This window comes from Neolamprologus brichardi, chromosome 5 (genome assembly GCF_056152115.1).
Source record: "Neolamprologus brichardi isolate AB-2024 chromosome 5, ASM5615211v1, whole genome shotgun sequence".
NCBI lineage: Eukaryota > Metazoa > Chordata > Actinopteri > Cichliformes > Cichlidae > Neolamprologus > Neolamprologus brichardi.
This window is the reverse complement of record NC_142108.1, coordinates 9,133,404-9,155,744: the sequence shown is the minus strand read 5'-3', so window position 1 is coordinate 9,155,744 and position 22,341 is coordinate 9,133,404. Positions and strand designations below refer to the sequence as shown.

The following is a 22,341-nucleotide window of genomic DNA, read 5'->3' as shown; positions in this document are numbered from 1 at the left end:
CTGGTGATGGGGAGGGCTGGCTTGTGCGCTGCATGGGTGTGCGTGTGGTCGGGATGGGGAGGGGGGAGGAGGGAGGTGATCACACGTCAAATTACTGGTGCTCTGACGTCAATTTGGCGTCTACCTTTGGTGGGATGTGAGCGCAAGTCTCCGAGGATGTAACTCAAAATGTGGTGGGGGTGGGGGGCTCGGACTAAAAATATCTCTCAGGAAGAGAAGGAGGGGGAGAAAGAGGAGACACCGGGAAGAAAACAACAATAACAGAAGTCTTATGTGACCCCCTTTAAGGTGGCTTATCCTCATGAGCCAAATGTCCTCGCAGTCTCTCTTTCACGCATTTATTTGTGCTTTTATTCGTGTGCTTTTGGATGCACCTCGTAGCGTGGATGAGGGAAATCTGTCCCAGTTCACGAAACATCCCACTCTGCCAACACACACATACACGCAAGCGGTTTCAGCACCGCGGACAGCTCCTCGTCCACACCACTGATTCACGTCAGAGAACGAGGAGATAAAACTAAAGCAAACACGGAGCTGCCCGTAAGGGGGAAATGGTTCTTCCACTAACTGAGGACAAAATCCCAACATTATATTTATGGAACCAGACAATTTAGTATTTATTAGCTCAGCATTATGTTATTTCAGCTTACACGATAAGAGCGTAATAACTGACAGCTTTAGTGCAGCAGGTGGAGGTGGACATGGCTGTCAAACAACAGTAATAATGCTTCATATTTCGTAAGTCCATTGACAGCAGCGGGAAATCATAATCTAAAAGGAAGCTATACTTTAAATATAAGAAATTGCTCTCACAATAGTACAACATTTGAGTCTGATTTAAAGCTGCTGAGACAATAACGTGGTTTCATTCTTTCTCCCTGTATATAATTATAATTAGTTTTACACAAATATTATATAAAACTGCTTCTAAGGAAATCTGATAGTTACTGTAGATCTGAGAGTCACAGAAACAGCAGTGCTGCTCAGAGACAGGTGACATTAGTAGCATCTTTCTGGTATAAGCACGCACAGGATGTAAATGTTTATTATTCTCATATTTGTGTTTTTTTCACCCTGTATCTAAACCAGATGATACAAAGGTTTTGACAGTACTGGCATTAAGTGAGAATATTTAAAGGTTATTGTGCGTTGATTCTAGTCTGGTTATGTTTTTTAGTGTCTATTTGCAGTTTTGATTCGTTTCGATTTAAATAGTCTTTTTCTGAATATTTGTTTTGTATGTGTATATTTGGTCACTAAATTCACAACATATGTTGTGAACTACAGAGTTCATTGTATTTGTTATTCTGGTAAATATAAAATCAAACACAAATATGGCAAAAAAAATACATCCATATACACTGGACAGTGCTGAGTCCCTGAAAATATCTACAGAGTTTGTCAAAGATAATGCAACAATACATTTTTTTTTTAAAGAGGCAAACCATGCAACATTTGGTATTATAGAAAGAATTGTTGTTATGTGGAACAGCGTTAATAATTACGTGAAGCATCATCAGAGTTGCTGGATTTATATTTAATATAAATCCTGTGACTTTATGACATGAACCTCAGATTTTGTCGTCACAGTGTGACACATGCAGAGGTACATTAAAATGAATCCAAACCAGCATATGGGTTGTAAATATTGTCTTGCACAATCTAGAAAGAAAATAGTTTTTCCATGTAAAAATACAATGCTGCCCCAATGACTGCAGGTAGCTATTTGTAACAGTTATATAGCCACGGATGGTGTTCAGTTTGTTTACTAATGGAAAATCTCTTTTAGTGTGCTCTGATTGCATTTAGGTGCAATGACCCAGAGGCAAAAGTACCATGATTATGGACATAATAGAAATTGTTTAGCTGCAGTGCATGGCACACAAACTGTATAAATAAAGAACCACAAAAGAACCATGAAAATAAAAACACTACTATAGTAATGGACTTATTCATTCCAGTGTACACTGTTTTTTCCCTTCTTTTTTTTTTTTATAGAGTGAGCTTGTTAGTCATTGTGCTCTAAACTTGTCAGAGCTGATAATGACTAATATGGCTGGTCATCTGGCAGTGTGCAAACAGGTCTGCACCAGATCTGCAGTATAATCCATCCTTACCTAGCAACCACTGTTTGCTCTGACCACAGAGGCACACACTTGAAGAGCTGCAGGAATATGAGCAAGCTGGGCAGTTTATTTCAGGGGATTATGGTTTCATTACAGATCACTGAATCTTTGACTTGGTTGTCATCGATTCTCTGCATCCTCTGCCTTTATCTCTGGGATGTGTGTGTGTTTCAGTGAGTGGTGTGAGCTTACTCATCCTCCTTTCCTTATTCCGCTGAGCGGACACTCACACCAGTTTACCAAAAAGATATGCACAATGAGTTCATCGAAATGAGGTCAAAGGTCCCGCCGTGTTTCGTCAGCTAATTATTTTTCCAGCTCTACAGACAGGCAGTGACGGAAAGCAGGAGCTTTTAGCTGGAGGTTGACGCAGAGGTTGCTGTAGAGCCACCTCAACACACAAATGTTCAGCCCGAATCAATTAGGCGTGGCAAATAGATGTGACGACTTGAGCTGCACTTCCTGTCCCTCTCGTGGTTCAGTGGCAGCTACAATATTTTGGGTTGTTTAGTGATTTACGAGCATGTTACTTTTTAAGAGCCACAGATCAAATTTCAAGCACATAAAAAAATGAACAATAATGAAATAGTTTAATGATGAATTATATTCATAGTGCATTCAGCTGAAGTCTGTTATGCAGCAAACACAAAGCAAATACTTGTGACATGAGGAGATGCCTTACAAGTTATACAAGTTAGTAACCAATGGAATCTGCAGCCTGTGACACATGGTTGCCATGCCAACCCACATTACAAGCGTGTGACACATCTTCACCCACACGTCTCAATAAGTTGTCTAGAAGGACTACAGTTCATTTGAAATAAGTTCATAAGTGTCTCCTTTATTACATTGCATGTGTCACGTGTTGGTCAGATTATTGCTTAGCTGAAGTCATAGTGCGACATTTTTACACAGACATGCTGTGCAGACAAAAGCTAATAAGACCTGTAATGCTGCCCTGTAAATACTACTGAACATCCCAAAATGTAATGTAATCTGTAATGATGATTTTCAGATATAAAGCTCTTGGCCGAAACAAAAATGCTATTAGGAGAAAACACTACAACTGCAATTTAACTAGTCATCACTGAGAAACGTCCCCAGCCACATTTTGCAATCTGAACCTTGCTTTGTGGAGACAATGTTGCACTATTTTGACGCAATGTTTGCTGTAATCTTTTAGCTATTGTAAATGAATATAAGAAAACCTAAACTGTTAACCAAAGCAAAGGTTAAGATTTTGATAAAGTCATTCACGTCCCCAAAGTTCAATCAACGCTGCACAAATGCCATGTGCTATCAGAGGGTGCTGTGAAATTGTCTTTCTGGTGTCAGACAGATTAGCCTCACTTTGCAGGTGATAGAGTGAGGAAACAGTTGATTGATGTGGGGGTGTGATGGAGTTTAAACTGTTATCGGGACATGCAGGTGTCAAACGGACTTTGTCTCTAAAGGCCATCAGAGTGTTGTTCGGACATGTTAGTCAGTCATGTCACTTCAGGGATGTCAGCACTGAAAAACAGAGATGCGGGAAGCATAGATTTACAGGAAGTAGATAAAATGTGGAAAAGGCTTGGTGCTGACGGGTAGTAGATTAGACAGGAAGTGCAACTCAGTGGGGTGCAATCGTCTTTGTAGACTTCTTTGGTGTCTTATCTAGTGGTCTCTTTTAATTTACAGAAGAAGACTGTTTCTGTACATGTCAGTCAAATCCTCTGTTCTGATAGTTTCTCATTATTTAAAGCAAACAACTTCATAAACACAAAAGCAGTCCTGAAAAAAAATTACCCTGAGCAGTGGTGTATGTGGAAATGGGTGGACAATGACCCATACATTTAAAACGAAATGTTTTAAATCGATGTGTCACTGACATGAACATATTAGGCATGGAGAACAATCTCGCATTAATCTGCAAAAAATTCAACATCTATGATGTCAGAAAATGTGTGATTAGGAGTCGCTGGAGAAAGCAAATAGATAAAAGAGACTACAGAATATCCAATTCAGGCTTATTTAATCTAATCTGCATGTCCGCTGCATACAAAATTTAGTTTATGCCAGTATGTATCTATGTATGTATTGTTGACAGTTTTAACGTTATCATTACTGCTTATTATGGAAAAACAACTCTCAAAGAAGGATATATATTTATATTATACATTAGAGAAGTGCATTCAACAGATCATCTTTAAACGGTCTTCATCTTGTGTGATACTTAATTTGCAGTGTAATCAGTAACCTTCTTAATGCTACAACCAACTTAGTGCTTAAAGGGTGGAAAAAAGCTGACATAGCTAAACCCTAGTGAGTTGGTGCTTGTGTAAACAAAATATTTTTCCATGCTGTCACGTCATTGAAGGAGCCCCATCACCTGATATTTACTCAACATGACTGAGCGTTGGTTTGCACATTTGCCCTACACGTGAAGCACCCCAGTTTGTGCCAAAAACTGTTGTAAATGACTTATTGACCTATGAGCAGTTACACATATCATTTATGAATAATATCAAGTCATTTTGAGCCAGAAAGAATATTCATGTCATAAGTTAAAAGATGCAGCAGTTTTTTTGCAACATGATTTTGTCCTTTATTTATTACAGATAAGAAGTTCCACTGACATTTTTTTCAAGGTTTGGCCAACGGGGAAGCAGAAATTGCCAAAAATATATTATCACAGTTCTATAAAGATTTTTAATGGCCAAAAAACACTGAATTTATTATAATGTAGATTTTAAAAAAGAGTCTTAAAGATACTTTCTACATCTCTTTATTTTATATATAATCCCTTCATAAAACACGATGACTACATGCTATCTAGAAGAAAATATGGAGGGGTTTTTTCTAAAGAGAACTTTTTGGCACAAAACCGTAAAAGGGACACAAATCTCACGGAGGATTGCCTCGTGAAGGCCATGCGGTGTCTGCCGATTCAAATTCAAACGAGATTCTTTCAGAGCAATCAAAATAAGCTTTTGTTCTTTGTCCCCCTACTTTATACCACTTTTTTCCCCTGAAAATGTTGTCTGTTAAATGTTTTATGTTCACTCAGGTGAAGGCCAAAACCAAAACCTCTTGTCAAACATTCACATTATTCATTATACTGAAAGCGTTGCAGCGGTTTTCAAAATGTAAGAGCATTACTTATAATATGATTAAATGCAATTATAAGTAAATACATTTTAACACTGGACATTTTTCCTGTCACGTAGAAACTAGATAAGAATTGACAACCAATAACATCGCGATAGAAACGGCTAATTTCGTCACTGAACACTGTATTCAAACCTGCTGCTGCTGTTGCTTCGTGTTGACCCAGACGGTTTAGCCAGCAGAGGGCAGCATTGTGCCTCGTAAAAAAACATCTTGCTGGGAAGGGAAAACATAACCAGGGGTGAGTCAACTCTTCCTGGAGCTGTGGGGCGTTTCCTCTCACACACCCAAACTGAAGCGAATGTGTTGGATACTTGTTTAAAATGCAAAAGAATACATTTGTGAATGCCAATCGATCCCAGTCATTCCCGCTGAACACTGAGTCTTCCCATTCACGTGATCAAATTAGAGTTTTGTGTGTACTTGGGTAACTTTTGGCTTAGTTTCTGGACCAGTCTGCGCTATAAATCCTAAAAAGCAGCAGACCAACGAGACCTTACATGCTTACGCGATTAAATAAACTCCACGTTGAGAAATCTTCTGCCAACTACTTCAATCATCAAGGACGAAAGCGCTTTCAGCGGGAGGGGCAGCCTAATTAAAACCAAAGGCTGCGTGTCAGTCTGTAGAGTTTGATTTCCCAAAGAGAACTGAGGGCACTAACGAAACCTTGGATAGAAGTTCATCCAGTTAGATTTTTGAAGATGCCACATAAGAAGAGAAGCCATGGCCATCATAAAGCTACAAAGGAAGCAAAGGACGAGGTAGGGGTTTTCCGTTTTTAGAGACATGCGGAATTCAGTTAATGTGTTTAAAGATGTAAACATCTCCGATATATCAAAGCTGATTATTCTTACACAAAGCTGCAGAAGTGTTGATACTGATTTAACCTGATAAACTGCATCCCATTGCCATATATGTGCTCAAGCGAGAAACTGTGTTCTGCACATGTTAGAGCGTGGCTGTGTCATCGTTTGCAGAGGAATTGCTCAGGGCTCATTGTTTATCTATAATGTCAGTAATTGGTTTTACTCGGCGTCACGAATGATTTGCCAGTGCCAAATGCCTATAAGGCTTTCATGTCGTCTTTTGTAACCACAGGGGCATTGTGCTATTGCGTAAAGCCCCCCTGGTAGCGCGTACCACTGAGTCGGAAACAAGCACAATAGAGATCTACGAAGTTCCTTCTTTGGAAATATAACCGTGTGTGTGTGGTGATGTGAGTCAGTGGGGTGGTTTAATGCCAGGCCTACAGGTTAATGCTGGATTGTTTTTGTTTATGCGCAAGAACCAGAACATTTCACTGGAAACAAATTTAGAGAGTGAAATTCTTTTGTAATCTCTCTGAGTCAGAAATTGCACCCCGGACAGAAGTGTGTGGCGATAATTTGGTGTCTGCTGGGAGTGGCGCTCTGTTCGGCAAGGTATGAGAAAAGATATCTGTCAGTGAGGACAGGAGAGAGCGGCATTGTAGCAGAGTGGAAGTTTTATTTCGGACAGTTGTTTTCACCTCCCGCTCTCTCATGGCGTATGCGGCATACTGGAGCAGTACTGTGAGTACATCTCCCTCTTTTTTCCCCTTTACCTTCCTCTCCCTCTTTCTTTTATTTGAGCCTCTGGCATTAGCACTTTCAAAGTAAATCTTGGCACCCTTTTAGACGCCAGGTGTGCTTTTATTGCAGAAAACACGAACAGCTAGTCTGAAAGTGTAGGAGCGGTTCTGGATGCTCTGTGGGCTGTACAAGATATTGTTAAAACCGAAATAAAGTGCTGAAAAGACTTCACCCACTTTTTGTCAAACACTATTCATACATGAGGGCGTGTGGCTGTTTAAACGGCCTTCAGCCCTCACGTTTCAGATCTGGATTATCTCCAGTTATTGTGTCTCGGTACTGTTGCATATCAATAATAAACATTTAACTAATGCAATTAATGAGCAGGTGTTATCTTGCTTACATACCTTAATGCTACAAACTATGAAAATCTATTTGAGCGGACCTTTTTCACAGTTAAGAATATTACAAAAATGTTACAAAAAAAGAAAAAGAAAAAGAGGGAAAGCTAGAAAATAAGGCACCAACACAGTAACACAATAGACTGAAATCACTGCTTCCTGTCCAGAAGTTCTGTTTAATTTAATGCCAACAACTGACTGACCCTTCAAAGCCCTAACAAACTGTTGTGTGTGTGTGTGTGTGTTTGTAGCATGGAAAAGCAGATCCTTGCACAGCTGAAGTCAAAAAGAGTAGACAGACTTCAGCCTTCTATCCCACTGCAGGGTCCTACTATGGCAAGGTACTGACTTCATTTTCTCCTGAATGACACAATGCCTTCAGCAATGTTCTGCAGCTCAAGGTTAAAACAGGGCGGGGATGCAGTAAGCTACTTTGCTCCATGTAAACCTCACAGGATACATTAAAAGATAGAGGCTGCTGTGTGATTTTTGTCTCTCAACACTGCCCAGTAACTGAGAGTGGATACAAGTAGAAGTGTAGCTGTAAAAAAGAATCACCGCTGTGCAGCAGAATTTCAGCTGAACCCATTGGCCTGTTAATGTAGATGCAAACAAGTAGGTGACAATATTTACAGTTTGAATTTTCAGCTGCGGTTGCTATCAGAGCCTCAAAATTAGACTGTGGCCTTTCCAGACATTTTGAATATTTCAGATCTATCTTATCTTTGTTTTTCTTTGTGGGTCAAGAGTTGGAGTTGCAGGACGGATGGGAACAAAACTCAACTCTTTGTGTTTGTCTCCCTCTGCTGATTGCAGTGCAGCTTTTGGCTGCAGATGTTTAAGGACTGCATGTCTTTTTTGTTACCCCAAAAATCAGGAGACACAATGAGCCTGCACGCTTATTAAACCTGCTACTTAAATAAAAAACAAAATGTACATGTTTGTGATTGTTAAGAGTAATTTACTGTGGCTGACGACTTCAGGAATCACACGTGAAGCCATTTATCAATGATCACTTTTACCTGTAATAACTTTTAAGTATCTTTAGCTGCAGCACAATATAAATTCTGTTATTCTTGTTTTCTAAAAAAAAAAAAAAAGAAAAACAAAACACAGGCTTCTGTCGACATCTGATCATGGTCCATACATTTGATGCAGCTAGACAGGAGGAGCTTATAGGTGACTGAAGTGCAGCGTGGATCTAAATATAAAGATGAATGCCACTTTGGTCACAGGGAGTCCAGTTACCCACTTTATGCTCTCTTACACCAGCACGTTGGTGACAACATCTGCTATTTTGTTTTCTGACACAGTTAAATATGTTGAGCATACTGCTATCTGCTGATTCTCTGATAACCTCAGTCTAGGTGAAAAAGTTTTTTTTTAAAAAAAAGACTACCACATGCCACACAACCGCTGCAGGTTCACACCAGTTTTTGAGAGGTTATGGGAATGGATAGTTTGCTTCACATGGTTGATGAGCTAGTTTTACAGGGTTGATCAGTTGACACTTTGAAAGAGATATGTCAGTCTCAAAGGGTGTGTAATGAGTTATGAACAGCCTGTGTGTCTCTGTGCATGCACCATCATTGCACAATATGATCCTGGAGACACCTCATATCTCCCTGAGTACTTTCCCAATAATATATTAGGTACAATAATATAAATATTCACAGGTACAGATGGTCTCTAGCTCATAGTGTTTGTTGATTTAATCTGTTTTTAATAGTGTCAGATGGCATGCATTTACAAGGTTATGCCCTTTTTAAAAAACAAAGCCGGTGATGGGGTTTCTCAGGCGAGAGTGTTATCATCAGTACCGCGTTGCATTGTAAAATTGAAAAAATGCTTTGTGCATAAAGGGCCGATTCACCACGTAGCTTTCTGCAGATCAAATAGGAGTGTCAGTTTCTGTCTGTTTGATTTAAAGTAATTAGTGGTAGGGTGTGTGATTGTCATATTTTTCCAAGGTGTGCCGTTAAAACGCTCGAAAAGTGAAAGGCTTGGCTGTCAGACTGATTCCATCACAGTGATTCACTCAGGGGCTGCACTGTTTGCACACCCCACCCAAGAACTACCCAAAGAGACAGATAAACTCACACTTTACAGGTGAGGTACAACCCCATAGGTATGGATGGGATTGCACTTTCATTGGTTTTCATCACCTTTGCAACTTAATTGCCTTCCGATGTTTCTCAGTTTACTTTTCACGTTTTCCACAGTTCTTCTCGGATAATTCTTATTAATAAAGTTGAAAAAAGGGACCACACTGGTGAAGTTTCAGAAGCCCAACACCCGTGTTTTATGCTTCAGTCATGTGTTCACAGAGACACTCCCTACATTCCTCTTTAACACACTTTCTTTGTTGCTCAGGCCGTGGTGCAGAGAGACATGATGAAATCTCCTCTGTTGTCATTAGACAGGTTTTCTTTGGCTCTACTAGATGTTGAGATTAGCCTGCATCTAAACAGTATCTCTTCCTGCCATTATCCTTCGCAGATTTTATTACTGCAATACAGAAAAGAATTGAAGATTTCGGCTTCGGCCTCTTCTCTCATGGAAAATAGCTGACACAGGCAGAATATAAAAGTTGGCCTCTTGTTTTATATATGCAGTGTGGATAGACGTATGTGCCCATGTGTGCTCAAGGCTCGTGCACTATCATATATCTAGATGTGTTCTTGCTAATGTGTAACTTGAACATTGTCCCAAATAAAACCGGTTCTGTTTTAGGTATGCTGAGAAAATTCTTTAAAACCACACACCTGCCTGTGCGTGCATATCTTCGTACATGTGTGCCCCCGTGTGCGTTAAAGCTGGATCTATTTCCCCAAGCAGAAGCTTACATGTTGCCCCCCCCCCCTTTAAGTGGGTGTCAGCCCATGGTCAGCTCACTTCCTAGTATAGCCCGGAGAGTTACGCCCCTCCCGGTTGTGACTTCCACATCAGATCCTCTTCTCCCTGACTACGCCCAGTTTAGTCCTTCTGCCCTCCCCTTTTCTCTGTCTGGGTCCATTCCCCGTTTGCTGCAGGGAAACATGCTGCAAGCCGACAGACAAGCCAGAGGCTGACACACGCGCGCACACACACACACACTCACACAAACGAACACTCGGAGACACGTTCAGCCAACATGGGTCAGATACTGAGCTGGATCCGAGGCCCACGGGACACCCCGGCTCTGCAGGATGTGGCAGTGGAGGAGCAGGTGTGTAGTAAAAGTGTGTCTGTGTGCTTGTGTAATGGTTTGTGCTGAGTAACAAAAGTGTCCACGTGTGTTTTGTTTTGTTTGTGACCCCCCTCTCTATAGATATAAAAGCATGTCTGCTGTTACTGTTTTGTTAGCTGTCCTAGTCTTTTGTGTACTGTATGTTTAACAAAGGACTTATAAGGGAAACTCACACAAGGAGGAAAACTGTCTTGGAGCCAGTCCAAATCCGTCCACACTCTCTCTCTGCTGGAATGTCTGAGGCTCCCGGTCAGCCTCTGTGAGTTCAGTGTTCTTACTGTAGTGGGATATTAAACCAAGGCTGCAGGAAGGCCTCCAGTATTTGCTATGAGGTGCTTAAACCATCAAAATACATGGGAAACTGATAGTGTTATGCAAGTGATAATGGTTGTTTTGAAGGATATCCCAGTTTTTTCTTTGTGAAGGCTCCCACCCCAAATAGCATTCCCCTGTGATAATCCAAAGCTGCAGATGGAGCTGTCTGAAAGGGTGTGTTTAGCTGGAATGAGCTTAAGTGCTCTGTTTTTTATTTGGACAAGTTAAAGTTGAATGCAATGTAGGTCATATGCTGCAGGCTTTTGTTAAATTTTCACTCGTCTGGCAGAGAATGTGATTGTGTGTTGATGTGCGACAGTTCAGCATTGGCTGTCTTCATGTCAGTGCTCTGTTATCAGGGCTGTGTTCGTTTGCTCTGAGTTATTTTATGTGTTAAAGGTCAAAGAATAAATGTGTCCCAGGAGGCCGACTGCACACAGATAGCCTTTGGACTTCTGGTCAGACCATTTTTGTTGTGTTGCATTTTCCCAGCTCTGGGCTGCAGAGATCACCCTCCCTTGGGGTCTGGCAGCATTATCATAAAACGTAACAGGAAATGGCCGCTGGAAAAATATATCTTGCCTGCACATGCATAACCATTACAACAAAGTCAAAGACAAAAAGGCATAAACAGGCAGGAGGGGATACTGTGCAAGTTAGTCATGGCATACCTGTTTTTATATGGTGTGGTACATTAGAGGGCTTTACAACTATAGCGTGAACTTATATCTTTAAATTGAACTAAACAGAAACTGATGGCTTCACAGATCTTAAAAGCCAGTTTCAGTCCATTGTTTAGTCACTCAGCTCACTGCTGTACTGTTCGGGTTCACGCTCACAGAGCTTTGTCTTGCTGTCCTTGGCTGCAACGTGTAGCCGAACATGCTATAAATACCTGCTTCATACCTGCTCTCAGTAGATGGACAAAGATAAAGAGACAATAGTGTTGGAAATGAAAAACAGAGCTAAAAAGAGATTTCTGGACTGGCATTTGTCAAGCTTGTATCTGCTTTGTCAAAGATAAAGTTTGATCTCCAAACAACTGTTATCATACACATTCTTTATTTTTAAATAAGGAATGTCGATGATGAATTACCTATTTTAAAAAAAAGAACTGGGAACTCTTTTTCTGAGACGTATTATCAGTTGGAAAATCTAACCCTGCTGGTAGGAACGCTGTGTAATGAATCATGCATGTGGCTACTAGTGCATGATAAACAAAACTAAGACTAACTAACCCAAGGAAAAGTGTCACTTCATAGAACCACCATAAGGCCCCTTTAAATACAATATCATGCTGTTCCCTGTTGCCTGAAGTTACCTGTGTTACTGTTGTATTATTCATATTAGCTTGGCTTAAGAAGTATTTGTTATTCTAGGTTTTTGACTTTTATCCTGTTGAGACGTCTCAGCCTCCGTATGTATTTTTCATCTTTAAGTTCGATGTAGTCATGTGAAATGATCCCCTTGGTTTTACGGTTGGGCATTTGAACAGTGAGTTACACTGTACGGTTCAGTTATGAAGGACTATAGCAATGTGTGCAACCAGAATACAAAGTATTGAGCAATCACTGAGACAGTGAGACACAACTGACTCACTTGATTAAATCACAGTCTGATGTCAAGCATGCACCTATCTGCCCCCACTGTTAGAAAATGCTGACACTCAAATTTCCATCTTTCATGTTTTGATATTCAGCAAATCACAAACAGTTCAACTAAGATGGTAACTAAGAGCCATGACATCATGACACACAGTGCCTGATTGCTTCAGTTCATACGTCATAACCACCTCTGACTGCCTACTGAAGCCACACCTCAAAAAGATCATTTTAAACATGCTGAATGCAGGAGAGAATCAGACCACGGTACTAAAACCCAGTTTGCACTGGAGTGGAGGAACACACTGTGTATGCGACCATATATACACAGAAACTTTGTTGACACATATCCTGCTCAGCTAAATCAGCCTTCCATTTCCTGTTGAGTTTGTTGTTTATCCCGTTGGTAGGTACGGTGCTACTTTCCATCACTCCTCAAAACTCGTGCCTTCAGATTTGACACTGTGCTCTCAGTTTGGCTTGACACCTCATCTAAATGTTGCTCGCTGAATTTTGTTATGTCCGTATTGGTACACCCGTCCTCCTGTCTGTTTACTGCAATGCTCGAGCAACAGCCTGTACTTGGAGCCAGATGACATTTGTCCGGATAAGTAATGTGAAGGCAGCAGACTCAGGATTGCTGGAAACTGTAATGTGATGCAATGATTGGGATTCTCAGTATCACTCCTCATAAACACGCAGGAGAGGTAAAAATGTTAGCAGGCATGCTATGATTATTGGTAATTGCTGACAAGTCCCAACTAAATCGTGTTCTTGTAGTTCTTGTTCTTATTCTGTCATGTGGCTGACAGAGTCGAGCTGTTTCCTCTGGATAGGCTCTAGCTCTCCATGACCCTGAAGTGGATGGCTGGATAGATTGATGACATAATGTGGAAATGCAGCTAAGCAAGAGACATTTATAGCTTAGTAGTTTTTGTGGTGATGATATTTCTATTTGTATCTGGCTAATCTGTCTGAAAATCTAGTTATAGTATAGTATAGCATCATTGCATGGCTAACACACAAGTTTAAATTCATGGTAGAACCTAATAAGCTAATGCAGAGGTAATTTTAGCTGAAGCAAACAAACCCGTGCTGAAGATGATACAAGTCTGAAACTGAAGCTCAGCTCGCTAAAATAGCCTCAATCTGGACACTTGATTTAGCACACTTCCTGTACCTAATAATCTGTGGTTTGTTGGCAGTCACAACAAGCTGACATATTATTTTTTAAAAAATATTATTATAAATATTTTTACTTTTCCTAGAAATAAAGCAACTTTGAGCAGATGTAATGTTTTCCCTGAAGCTTTTTTGCTTCACTTTTTTTAAACTGTCCCTATTGATGTCTCTGTGATTGAAATGTTTCACAGTAAGTGTGTCTCACTTTACAACTGGAAGTTGCTGCTCTAGTCTGCATGTTGAAGTATCTTTGGACAAGACACTAAATCCCAAGTTATCCTCGAGTGTGTGTGTGTAAATGTTAGACAAGGTGCTGTGGTATGAAGCTTGTAGTAAAATGATTTGTGTGCTCCGAGTAGAAGTGTGCTATTTAAGCAGTAACCACTGGTTGCTAGCATTGACCACTTGTCATGCTTCTGTCTGGGAGCAAAGTGTGTTTCTCAGATTTACCTCGGTCAAACTTGCAGGCTGTAGCTCCTGAAAACACTGCTGCCAAAACAATGAGCTAAAAGGGGATGAAAAACTGTTGTGTTTGGCTAGGTTAATCTCAATAAAAGCAAAGGCATCCTTTTGATTTGACTTCACTGTGTTTATTTAAAAAATATACGATTAGGATTTGTCAAGTTCCTCAGGCCACTCCTCTGCATTTTTTTTCTGGCTGTTTGTGCGCAGTCAGCACAACACTCACTGTTTTCCATTCCATTCCTTGTATCTGGTTCAAACTGAGCGCACAGATTGTGTATGGCTGCTCCTGCTCCTAATCAGACCTGATTCACACGCTCTTTCATAACAGCTAGAACTTTCTGGCAAAACACGTTTCTACTAGTCTAATCTCTCTGCAGAGTTCCAATTGATTTGACTGCAAACTTTTGCCAATGCAAATATCCCACATTAGTCTTTGCTTACAGTCTTTGTTTAAGACATGTGATACCATGCAGCCTCCCACCAAGTTTTCCTGTAAACTTCTATAAACAGAGCCCACCTTTTATACTAGAAACCTCCAGCTTCTAGGTTTACCATTTCTGTTGGTTGATCTCCATGAAAGGGTGGGTCTAATGTTGCCAATAAAGATAGCTGTTACCAGGGGTTACAAACTAAGGCATTTGGATTCAACATGAGCATGTTATCTTTCAGAAAAGGGGGCAGGCTCTGGTGTGTTTTTGGAGTCAGTCAGGCGAAAGCTGTTAGTGATTTATTTTGAAGGGTCCCAGGACAGACACAAGAATTTTTTTCAGGGAGATGCCAGGGCAGGAGATGTGCAACACTTTAAGAACATCAGGAGTCTGTCTGCTTGTTCTTATAAAGACATTTTAAAAGAAACATGGTTGAAGCCAATCCGATAAAAGCCAGACTATAGCCCTCAAAGAATACAGCGATATGTCGTAATCATGCTTGCGCTCTGCTGTTTATCTTCATTCGAGCTGATTATCCTGGTGCTTGATTGTCAGCTGGCTTTGGCTGATATTTAACCAAGTCTGTTCATGCTTGTGTCAAAGCAGCTTCCACATAGAATATTTCCTATAATTCTTTTCTAGCACCTCTATAATAACATTAAATTTGATGCCAAGTCTAAATGCAAAGTATTTAGAGTTGTTCGAGCTCCCCATTTTAACCGCATTAAAGTACTGGGACTGAACAAACACGACACGCATACAGGCCGACATTGTGTCCAAACAACAGTCTGCAAGTTAACAGGCATGCACAACGGTTTCAGATGACACACATGGACACAATGCTCCTTTTTAAGTTTCATCTATGTGCTGTTGGTGTTTTGTGACACGAGGGGGCGCTGCTCTCCAAAGCACTCGCCTCTTGACGCGTTTGACATGTTTTTCGGTGTGGAGTGCTTGAAGAAGTTAACATAATAAGGATAAAGTTTAGAAGTTATTGACCTTTCAGCCAATCAACGCTGCCACTGCCTGTTTAAAGAAAGGGGAAGGGTTAAACTGCCCCTCTCTCTTGTTTTTTTCCCCCCAAATTCCTGTGTAACCTCTGGCTGGTATTTCCTGTCTGTTCCGCTGTTCAGGGCCTTTTTTGAGACGATCTGTGATGGAAACAAACATGTCTGAACATTACTGCCTTTGCCCTTTAACCTTTGTCGTTTTCCCCCATTTTAATGTTCTTCTCTGTCTGCCTTAGGGTGTGGTTTGAGCTGCATGTGATGGATCCTCCTCCCTCCCTCTCCTCTTTTCTGCCTTTGTTGTAGCTTTGCATTCTAGATTCCAAAGTTGTGAGTCTACCCGACACACCCAGACTGCTGCAGAAAATCTACTTTCCTTCGTCACCCCTCAACTCTTTTTCTCTTCTTCACCTCTTCCGGCTTGATGCAGGCTATCACGTGCTGAGCTGCATCATGCGTCTTCACCTCGCCCAGCCCGACCCAAAGCTTGTTGAGTTTTCCTGCCGCGCATCGAGCAGTGGGTGGGACTTCATGTGTTCAACTGCCCAATCCGACCGAGCCTGCTCTGCCATGTTGGATGAAGGGGTGGAGCCTGATGCAGCAGGGTCTTGTTGTGCTGATTCAAAGAGGGCGGAGTAGCAAGTTTTTCACTGCTGGGTGTGTGTATGTGTTTACATGTGTGCGTGTGCATGACATAAAGTTCGAACTAAAGTGTTCCTAAAGCAGGGGTCTTAGGTTAAGCAGCCTGAAGAGAGCCTCTTGGTAGTATTCACAGCAACATTTAAAGAGGATACACACAGTCTGACCTATGGTATGTATCTGGATGATATTTCCCTTTATGCTTGCTCTTTTGTAAATGCTTGCGTGGAGAAACTTCCTGTTTGATACCTGTCACATCATTTTGGTGGCTGGTGTGTAGCAGAACGTTTGTTCAGATCAGTTTATCGCTCATGTGATCCTTCATGTTGCGGTAAGATCAGCGTGCTTCCCTTTAAGCCTCAAATTATGGAAAGTTGGCAAAGTACTTGTGTCAGTCTCTCTCAAATGGACATTGAGAGCAGTTGTTGCTAGTGTAACAAAAACTTTGTTCCAAGTAAACGTGAACAATCAGCAATCAAATGTTTCCTTACTGTCTATGTATGTGGCATTCGAGGTTGACACCTGGCTCTTTATGGCTTTATATCATCTTTTTGTGCTCTCCATACTGGTTTTTCTCACTGTAAACGTGTGATACAATAATCCTGATGGGAAAATGCAGTACAAACACCGTGAAGCACAGGGGTTGGTTTGTTTGTCTTGTATGATTAGGAATTTGTTTGGCTGCAGTTGTAATTTTGCCATAGTTGTCCTGTTTCTTGTCCTCGCCTGATGTGATAGTTAAATGCGTCACCACCGCATCAGAACAGGTTGCCTTTTAAAGTATGTTTAGTCAACGCCATTACTCCTGATTTCACCCAGCTCTCTTGAAATCTGCCCTCCAGCAATAATGCTCCTCCTGCTGCAGCTCTGTGCTAAAGCTGAAACGCTTAACTTTCACACTATTGCTCCACTTTCTTTCCTTGTTAAGCAGCTGACTGCAGCTTTCCTCATTTCCACCACTGGTCAGATGTGAGCCACTTATCACTACTGACCTTTTTTCCACAAGTTGCCAGTGCTATTTTAAACCAGAAAGCTGAGGAGTCGTTTCCAGCCATTTTCACATATGCGTGTCTGTGGTGTGTTGGGTGGGGCCAGCATTAGTCATCAGTTTTCATAAGAGGGCAAAGCTACTGCTTCAGTCCATGTTGTTTAGTAGGGCCTGGATATATGTACTGCATTGTTCCTTGACCAGTGACAAATGCACAATATGGAGTGCAGTCTTGGCGTTTCATGCCTGCGTGCGTTTTTCTATCATTCATATCTGACAGCAGACAAAGACTTGAGCAATAAACCTCAAGCTGACAGGCAGTTTCCTGTCGTGCTACAGTGAAAGACTACCAAAACCTGTTGGTTTCAAATGGCAGTGCGCCGCCCTTGCCACACTGTCACTGCTGGCCCAAGTCATGTGACAGAAATGGTGTAGATCTAAAGTGCTGCATCTATTTTGGACGCACTCACTTAAACTATGCCAAGCACTGCGTCTAGCTCTCTCAGAATGACCATGATGTTACTGGTGTCCCGTTATCAACTACGTCAGGCAGTGTCCTCGCTGCTTACCCAGTGGCTCTATCTATGGACATGCACGGCATGTCAGTGTTTGCATACGTCATGTGTCTTACATGGAATAAATGATTAAACAACATATGCCCACATATCACGATCTTTATATGCGCTGTTGTGTTTCAGACTACAACTGCACCGAATCCCAGTCTACTGTATGTGTCTGACAAAATCAATATGTCCTTTGCAAAGCAGATCCATGCTAACTATTGAGTCTTTTCCATGCTTCGACTAAATTTGGAACCCTGCATCATTTCTATGACACGCCCCCCCCGCCCCCCTTCTTTTACTGTCTTGTGCATTTCTGTGCTGCATAACAGAAACACAGAGTGCTGTTTAAGAAGACAACATCACAAGCTGCAGAAGTTAGTTCACTGTCACAGGTTCAACCCAAGAAGGTCTCATAAAGATTGTATTATCTGCACTGTTTTTATATATGATGCTTGCAAAGGTTATTTCTGTTCTATTGGCTGTTTCATCAAACTTGTATACATGTTGTGTGTATAAAGAATGAGCCAAAACTTAAGTCTGGACAGAATGGCAAGTAACATCTTGCATATTGTCAGTTCTACTATTGAGTGCATCTTCTGATAAAGGCACTATTGATCATTTGGACCTTTTAAGTTTTGCTGTGCAGTATGCTCCACGTATACTGCTTATAACTCACCTCCATCAACTTCACTTTACTTTCAGTCACTCCAATATGTACTCAGATCAATACAATAAATACTTTATCAAGAAGGCAGAGATTTCCTAAGAGTGGATGTTTGGCCTCTTCCAGTTGTTTGGTAAAATGATTCTGAAACTATAACCCAGAAAAAATGTGGCCCACACCTGCAATCGTGTTTGGGCCATATTTGACACTGCCTGACCTCATGGCACCATAAGGCAGCTACAAATGAGCCACAGGTCGACCAAATACCGAGTCACATCTGGAAGACTCAGCACCTGCTATAAACCACGTCAAGCACAGCTCATGACATTTATGGAACACCTGGTCTGTAGAAAACAACTGTGTGTACTATGTTTGATCCAAATGTGTCTGCTCTGTGGGAAGACTTGTTGCTACTTCCTTTCTTTCTGTGGTGCGTTGTGGTTTGTGTTAACCAAGAAAGTGGTCCTTTCCCCCCAACTCGTTGTCGAATGTGAGTGAACACACTTGGGTTCTCTTTGTCAAGAGGTTCTGAAACAATATTGATTCTATCATGTCAATATGCACCAAAATTTAAAAGGAAAAACTCCAGCTCTTTGAGTCAATGGCGTGAAAAATTAGGGCAGTTTTAAAGTCGAAAGTGGGTTTAACCCAGTACCTAATGAGTGTACGTGTACTTGCAGTGTGCGTCTGCTGCTGCCGTAGTCATGAGGAATGTAGGAATGCAGAAGTCTGGAGTCACTACAGACTTCCTGAGAGTTTGGGTTGGTCTCAGGTGAACACAGAGGTTGCACACGAACATTTGCTTTTAATTTACCTAAATCAGTGAGTAGAACTAATCCACAAAATGTTTCATGCTTCATGTTTTTTTAAATTTGAGTTAAAGTTGATGATTTTTTTTTAACCTTTCTGATTCCTAACTGTAGTGCAGCTTTCTGCCCTCATCATCTTTGTTCATTTTTATTTTACAATAGAAATCCTTTCTTTCTTTTTTTGTAGCATCTTCCAGTGTTGGCTTCCTTTAAGAGGATATTTCTTTTTATCTCTTTAATAAATGTTTTCATGATCGTCTGATATTGACAGCATGAATGACTGTAAACATACTGATGAGCTCAACTATTTACTACTTAATGTTTCAGTATATTGCTTCTTTTAATGGATTGGAAATGAACTAAGAGCTCTGTCTGTTTGCCTACTGTACAATTATAAAAGCGGGTCGTGCTTCCTGGCCTTTGTCAAGTGGCATCTGTCGGTGTTGTCGGAGTTTTGCAGTGGTGATGAGTCACCTATTTGTGTGCGGTTTTGAAGAATAGTTTCAACAGAGAATCCCTCATGAGGTAAATGCAAAAGCGCATGGACATGATTCTAATTTATACAGTGATATGGAAAAATGTCATTTGTTCTGATCTGTACAGTGTTACTCTTTGTTTTAACTCACATATCTGTTATAGGGTTTGCCATAATTTACGCTTCTGCAAAAGAAAGTTTTGATAAAGTAATGATGTCATTCATGTGGTCAGTATGATTACTCTGACACATCAAAATACCTTTTGTAGATAAGAAGGGGGAAGTCAGTACTGTGATTGCCTAAACATCTTTAATCAAATGGAATTAGAGGTGCTTTTCACTGTTTCTTTAAATTATTCCTGTGTTGAATCAAACACCGCAGGCACATTAAAGGCAGGAAAAACCTACATAAAAGCTAGCACCACTAGAATGGCTTGAGTGTGTCTCTATTAGTTCTAGAAGTTTTCAGCAATCTCTTGTGCTCTATAGATGAGAACAGAACAGATCACTAGCATGAGAATACAAGGCTTCAAATATCCAATGCTACTTTTATCATTTTGTCATGAAAATATCCAAGCTTGTGGAGTTGTTGTCTCACATGCAGCAAAATGCGCCTGACACATCATGCAGTACAGCTCATCTGTTTCTTGGTTATTTAAGTAACTTGGCAACGTTCAGTATTTACAGTGGTAACGGGATCAACACAACTTCCCCTTGGCTGCTTGTGACCTCACTTCCTCCTCTGTGCCACTTCCTTTTTATTCTCGACCTAAATAATATGAAGTTGACTCTTAAAACTGTCGGTTCATATCTGAAAAGTGTGAAAGGCAGAAGGCATGTGACTTGTGTGTGCTAACCACGACCTGGATTATGACTTTGTGAGCCCGTGTGACTATTTGAGCGTGTGAGGAAATCATTGATTATGCCGAGGTGCAATCATTACTAACTCAGAGTTCACCAAATGCAGATGATTCACATGTCCTCTGTCTCTGTATGTTATTTACCTTGACTGTCATGTGCTTTACCTCCATCCTACCTGTGTAGCTGTAAAAGAGGACGCATAGCTGGTTAACTCGCTCAGAAGCTTACGTGTGATTAGAAGTAGCATAATAACTGGAAGATATAGTTGGGGGGTTTCCCCCACAGAATTGTATCTGTTAATCTGTTATGGATACTTGCACTTCTGTACACTTCCCTTATTCTTTTATTATGATCATTATTATTATTATTATTATTATTATTATGAACAAATGGAAAAAAAACCAGTAATGCTCGCCGACAGGCTGGGCTGGGTCTGAGTCTACAATGATACAACTGCATACAATGGAGCTGAATGTGAAACGAACAGCACTATTAAACAGGGTGGAGGTTCACTGCTCTGCATTCACAACACCTTCAAAAGAGCTGGGCTGGGCTCTGCAGCAAACTGTGCTCCACCTGGAGATCAGTATAAGCTTCCAAAATACTGGACTACGTGCGCAACATGTGTAATTGTTAACAAAAGAAAGTTTATTTTTGTACACGGTTGCATATTTTAGACTAAAAGCATTTGCATTCACAATCTTCACAATATTGTGAAGCTTATTACAGGTAGAATCAAAGCGTCTGGATGAGCATCACATTTAATGACTGCACAAACAGGAAAAACAGTCCAGGGGAGCTGTGCTACTGTCTCGGCTCTACGTTTCGAGGTTGTGCTGATATATTACCTGTAGCTTTCTGGAGCCTGTGCGAGTAAACGCAAAGAGTGCGATTTAGATGACCCCGAGAGTTGGCTTTACAGAGTCCATCTCCAAATGTGACTGGGCTGATCGGGTCAGATTCCAATCCCAGTGCATTCTGCTTGCAGTAACACCTTTTTATTGATGTCCTTTATCCAGATAAAGGTCACATGTTTTTACTGGGGGAAACTGAGTAGTAGTGTAAGGCTTTAATTCTTGTACATTTTTGTAGTTTAAAAAAACAAAACAAAATGAAACATTATTTGCTTCTAAAGGCCTGTATATTTCTCTCAAATGTATTAAGAACAATGATCTTTATGACATTCCACCTTGCAGAAGGATTTCCAGTACTGTAAAAAAAAACATGCTAATAACTGATCAATATTTCAGATGACAGTTTTAAATGATAAACTACTGCCGTGCACCCACAGATAAACCATGGGTCCTGCAACTATAATTCCAGGAAAGTTTGCTTTGAATTAGTACACATGATAAAAAGTAATAATATCCCATGCGTTGTAACACAGCTTCTATAGATTGTTTTATTACAGCTCAGCAATGGGAAATTTAAGACAAAGATCAAAGCATCAGTGATACAGTGTGACTAATTGTTTCTATGTGAAGAAGTGCAGTGCAGAGCAAATATGACTTCCATCCAGTATGCATGCGTGTGAATACTGGCTGCATGTCTCTAGCCACGGGAGTCAAAGGCCGATTTCTCCATGGTTCCTTAAGCAGAAAAATGTGAGCTATGTTAGCGTTCAGCCTGCACTGGATGCCACTGGCTGGAGATGAACTTGTGAATCCTACATTCTTGTTGTCAGTTTCTAAGGTGACCACAGACGACAGTCTCGTTGACGCACTGCTGTCAAACAGTCCCACCCCACAGTCAGGAATGTAGGACTTGAATAAAACACTTCTGACTGCTGTGTGATGGGTGTGTTTGTGAGCAGTTTACAGTCCTGCATGTTTTCCCCTTTCTTTCTCCCCATGTTTGTTTTCAACTTGAAAAGGAGACTGTATTG

At 40.8% G+C, this 22,341-nt stretch overlaps 1 protein-coding gene across 18 annotated transcripts in view; it reads left to right on the top strand.

Annotated features, from left to right (window-relative positions):
- Nucleotides 1-5,612: 5,612 nt before the first annotated feature.
- Nucleotides 5,613-22,341, top strand: part of cast (calpastatin) — a 32,326-nt gene continuing 15,597 nt past the window's right edge. For 4 of the 18 annotated variants that reach the window (XM_006784576.3, XM_035905127.2, XM_035905128.2 and 1 more), the window contains exons 1-2: nt 6,384-6,829; nt 7,482-7,571. In XM_006784576.3, coding sequence (XP_006784639.2) covers nt 6,800-6,829; nt 7,482-7,571 — 120 coding nt within the window. In that variant the 5' untranslated portion in view covers nt 6,384-6,799. Of the gene's footprint in view, nt 6,041-6,382; nt 6,830-7,481; nt 7,572-10,219; nt 10,439-16,088; nt 16,269-22,341 lie in introns of those variants that run through there. The other 14 variants (XM_035905126.2, XM_006784572.3, XM_006784577.3 and 11 more) reach the window with 12 other exon arrangements.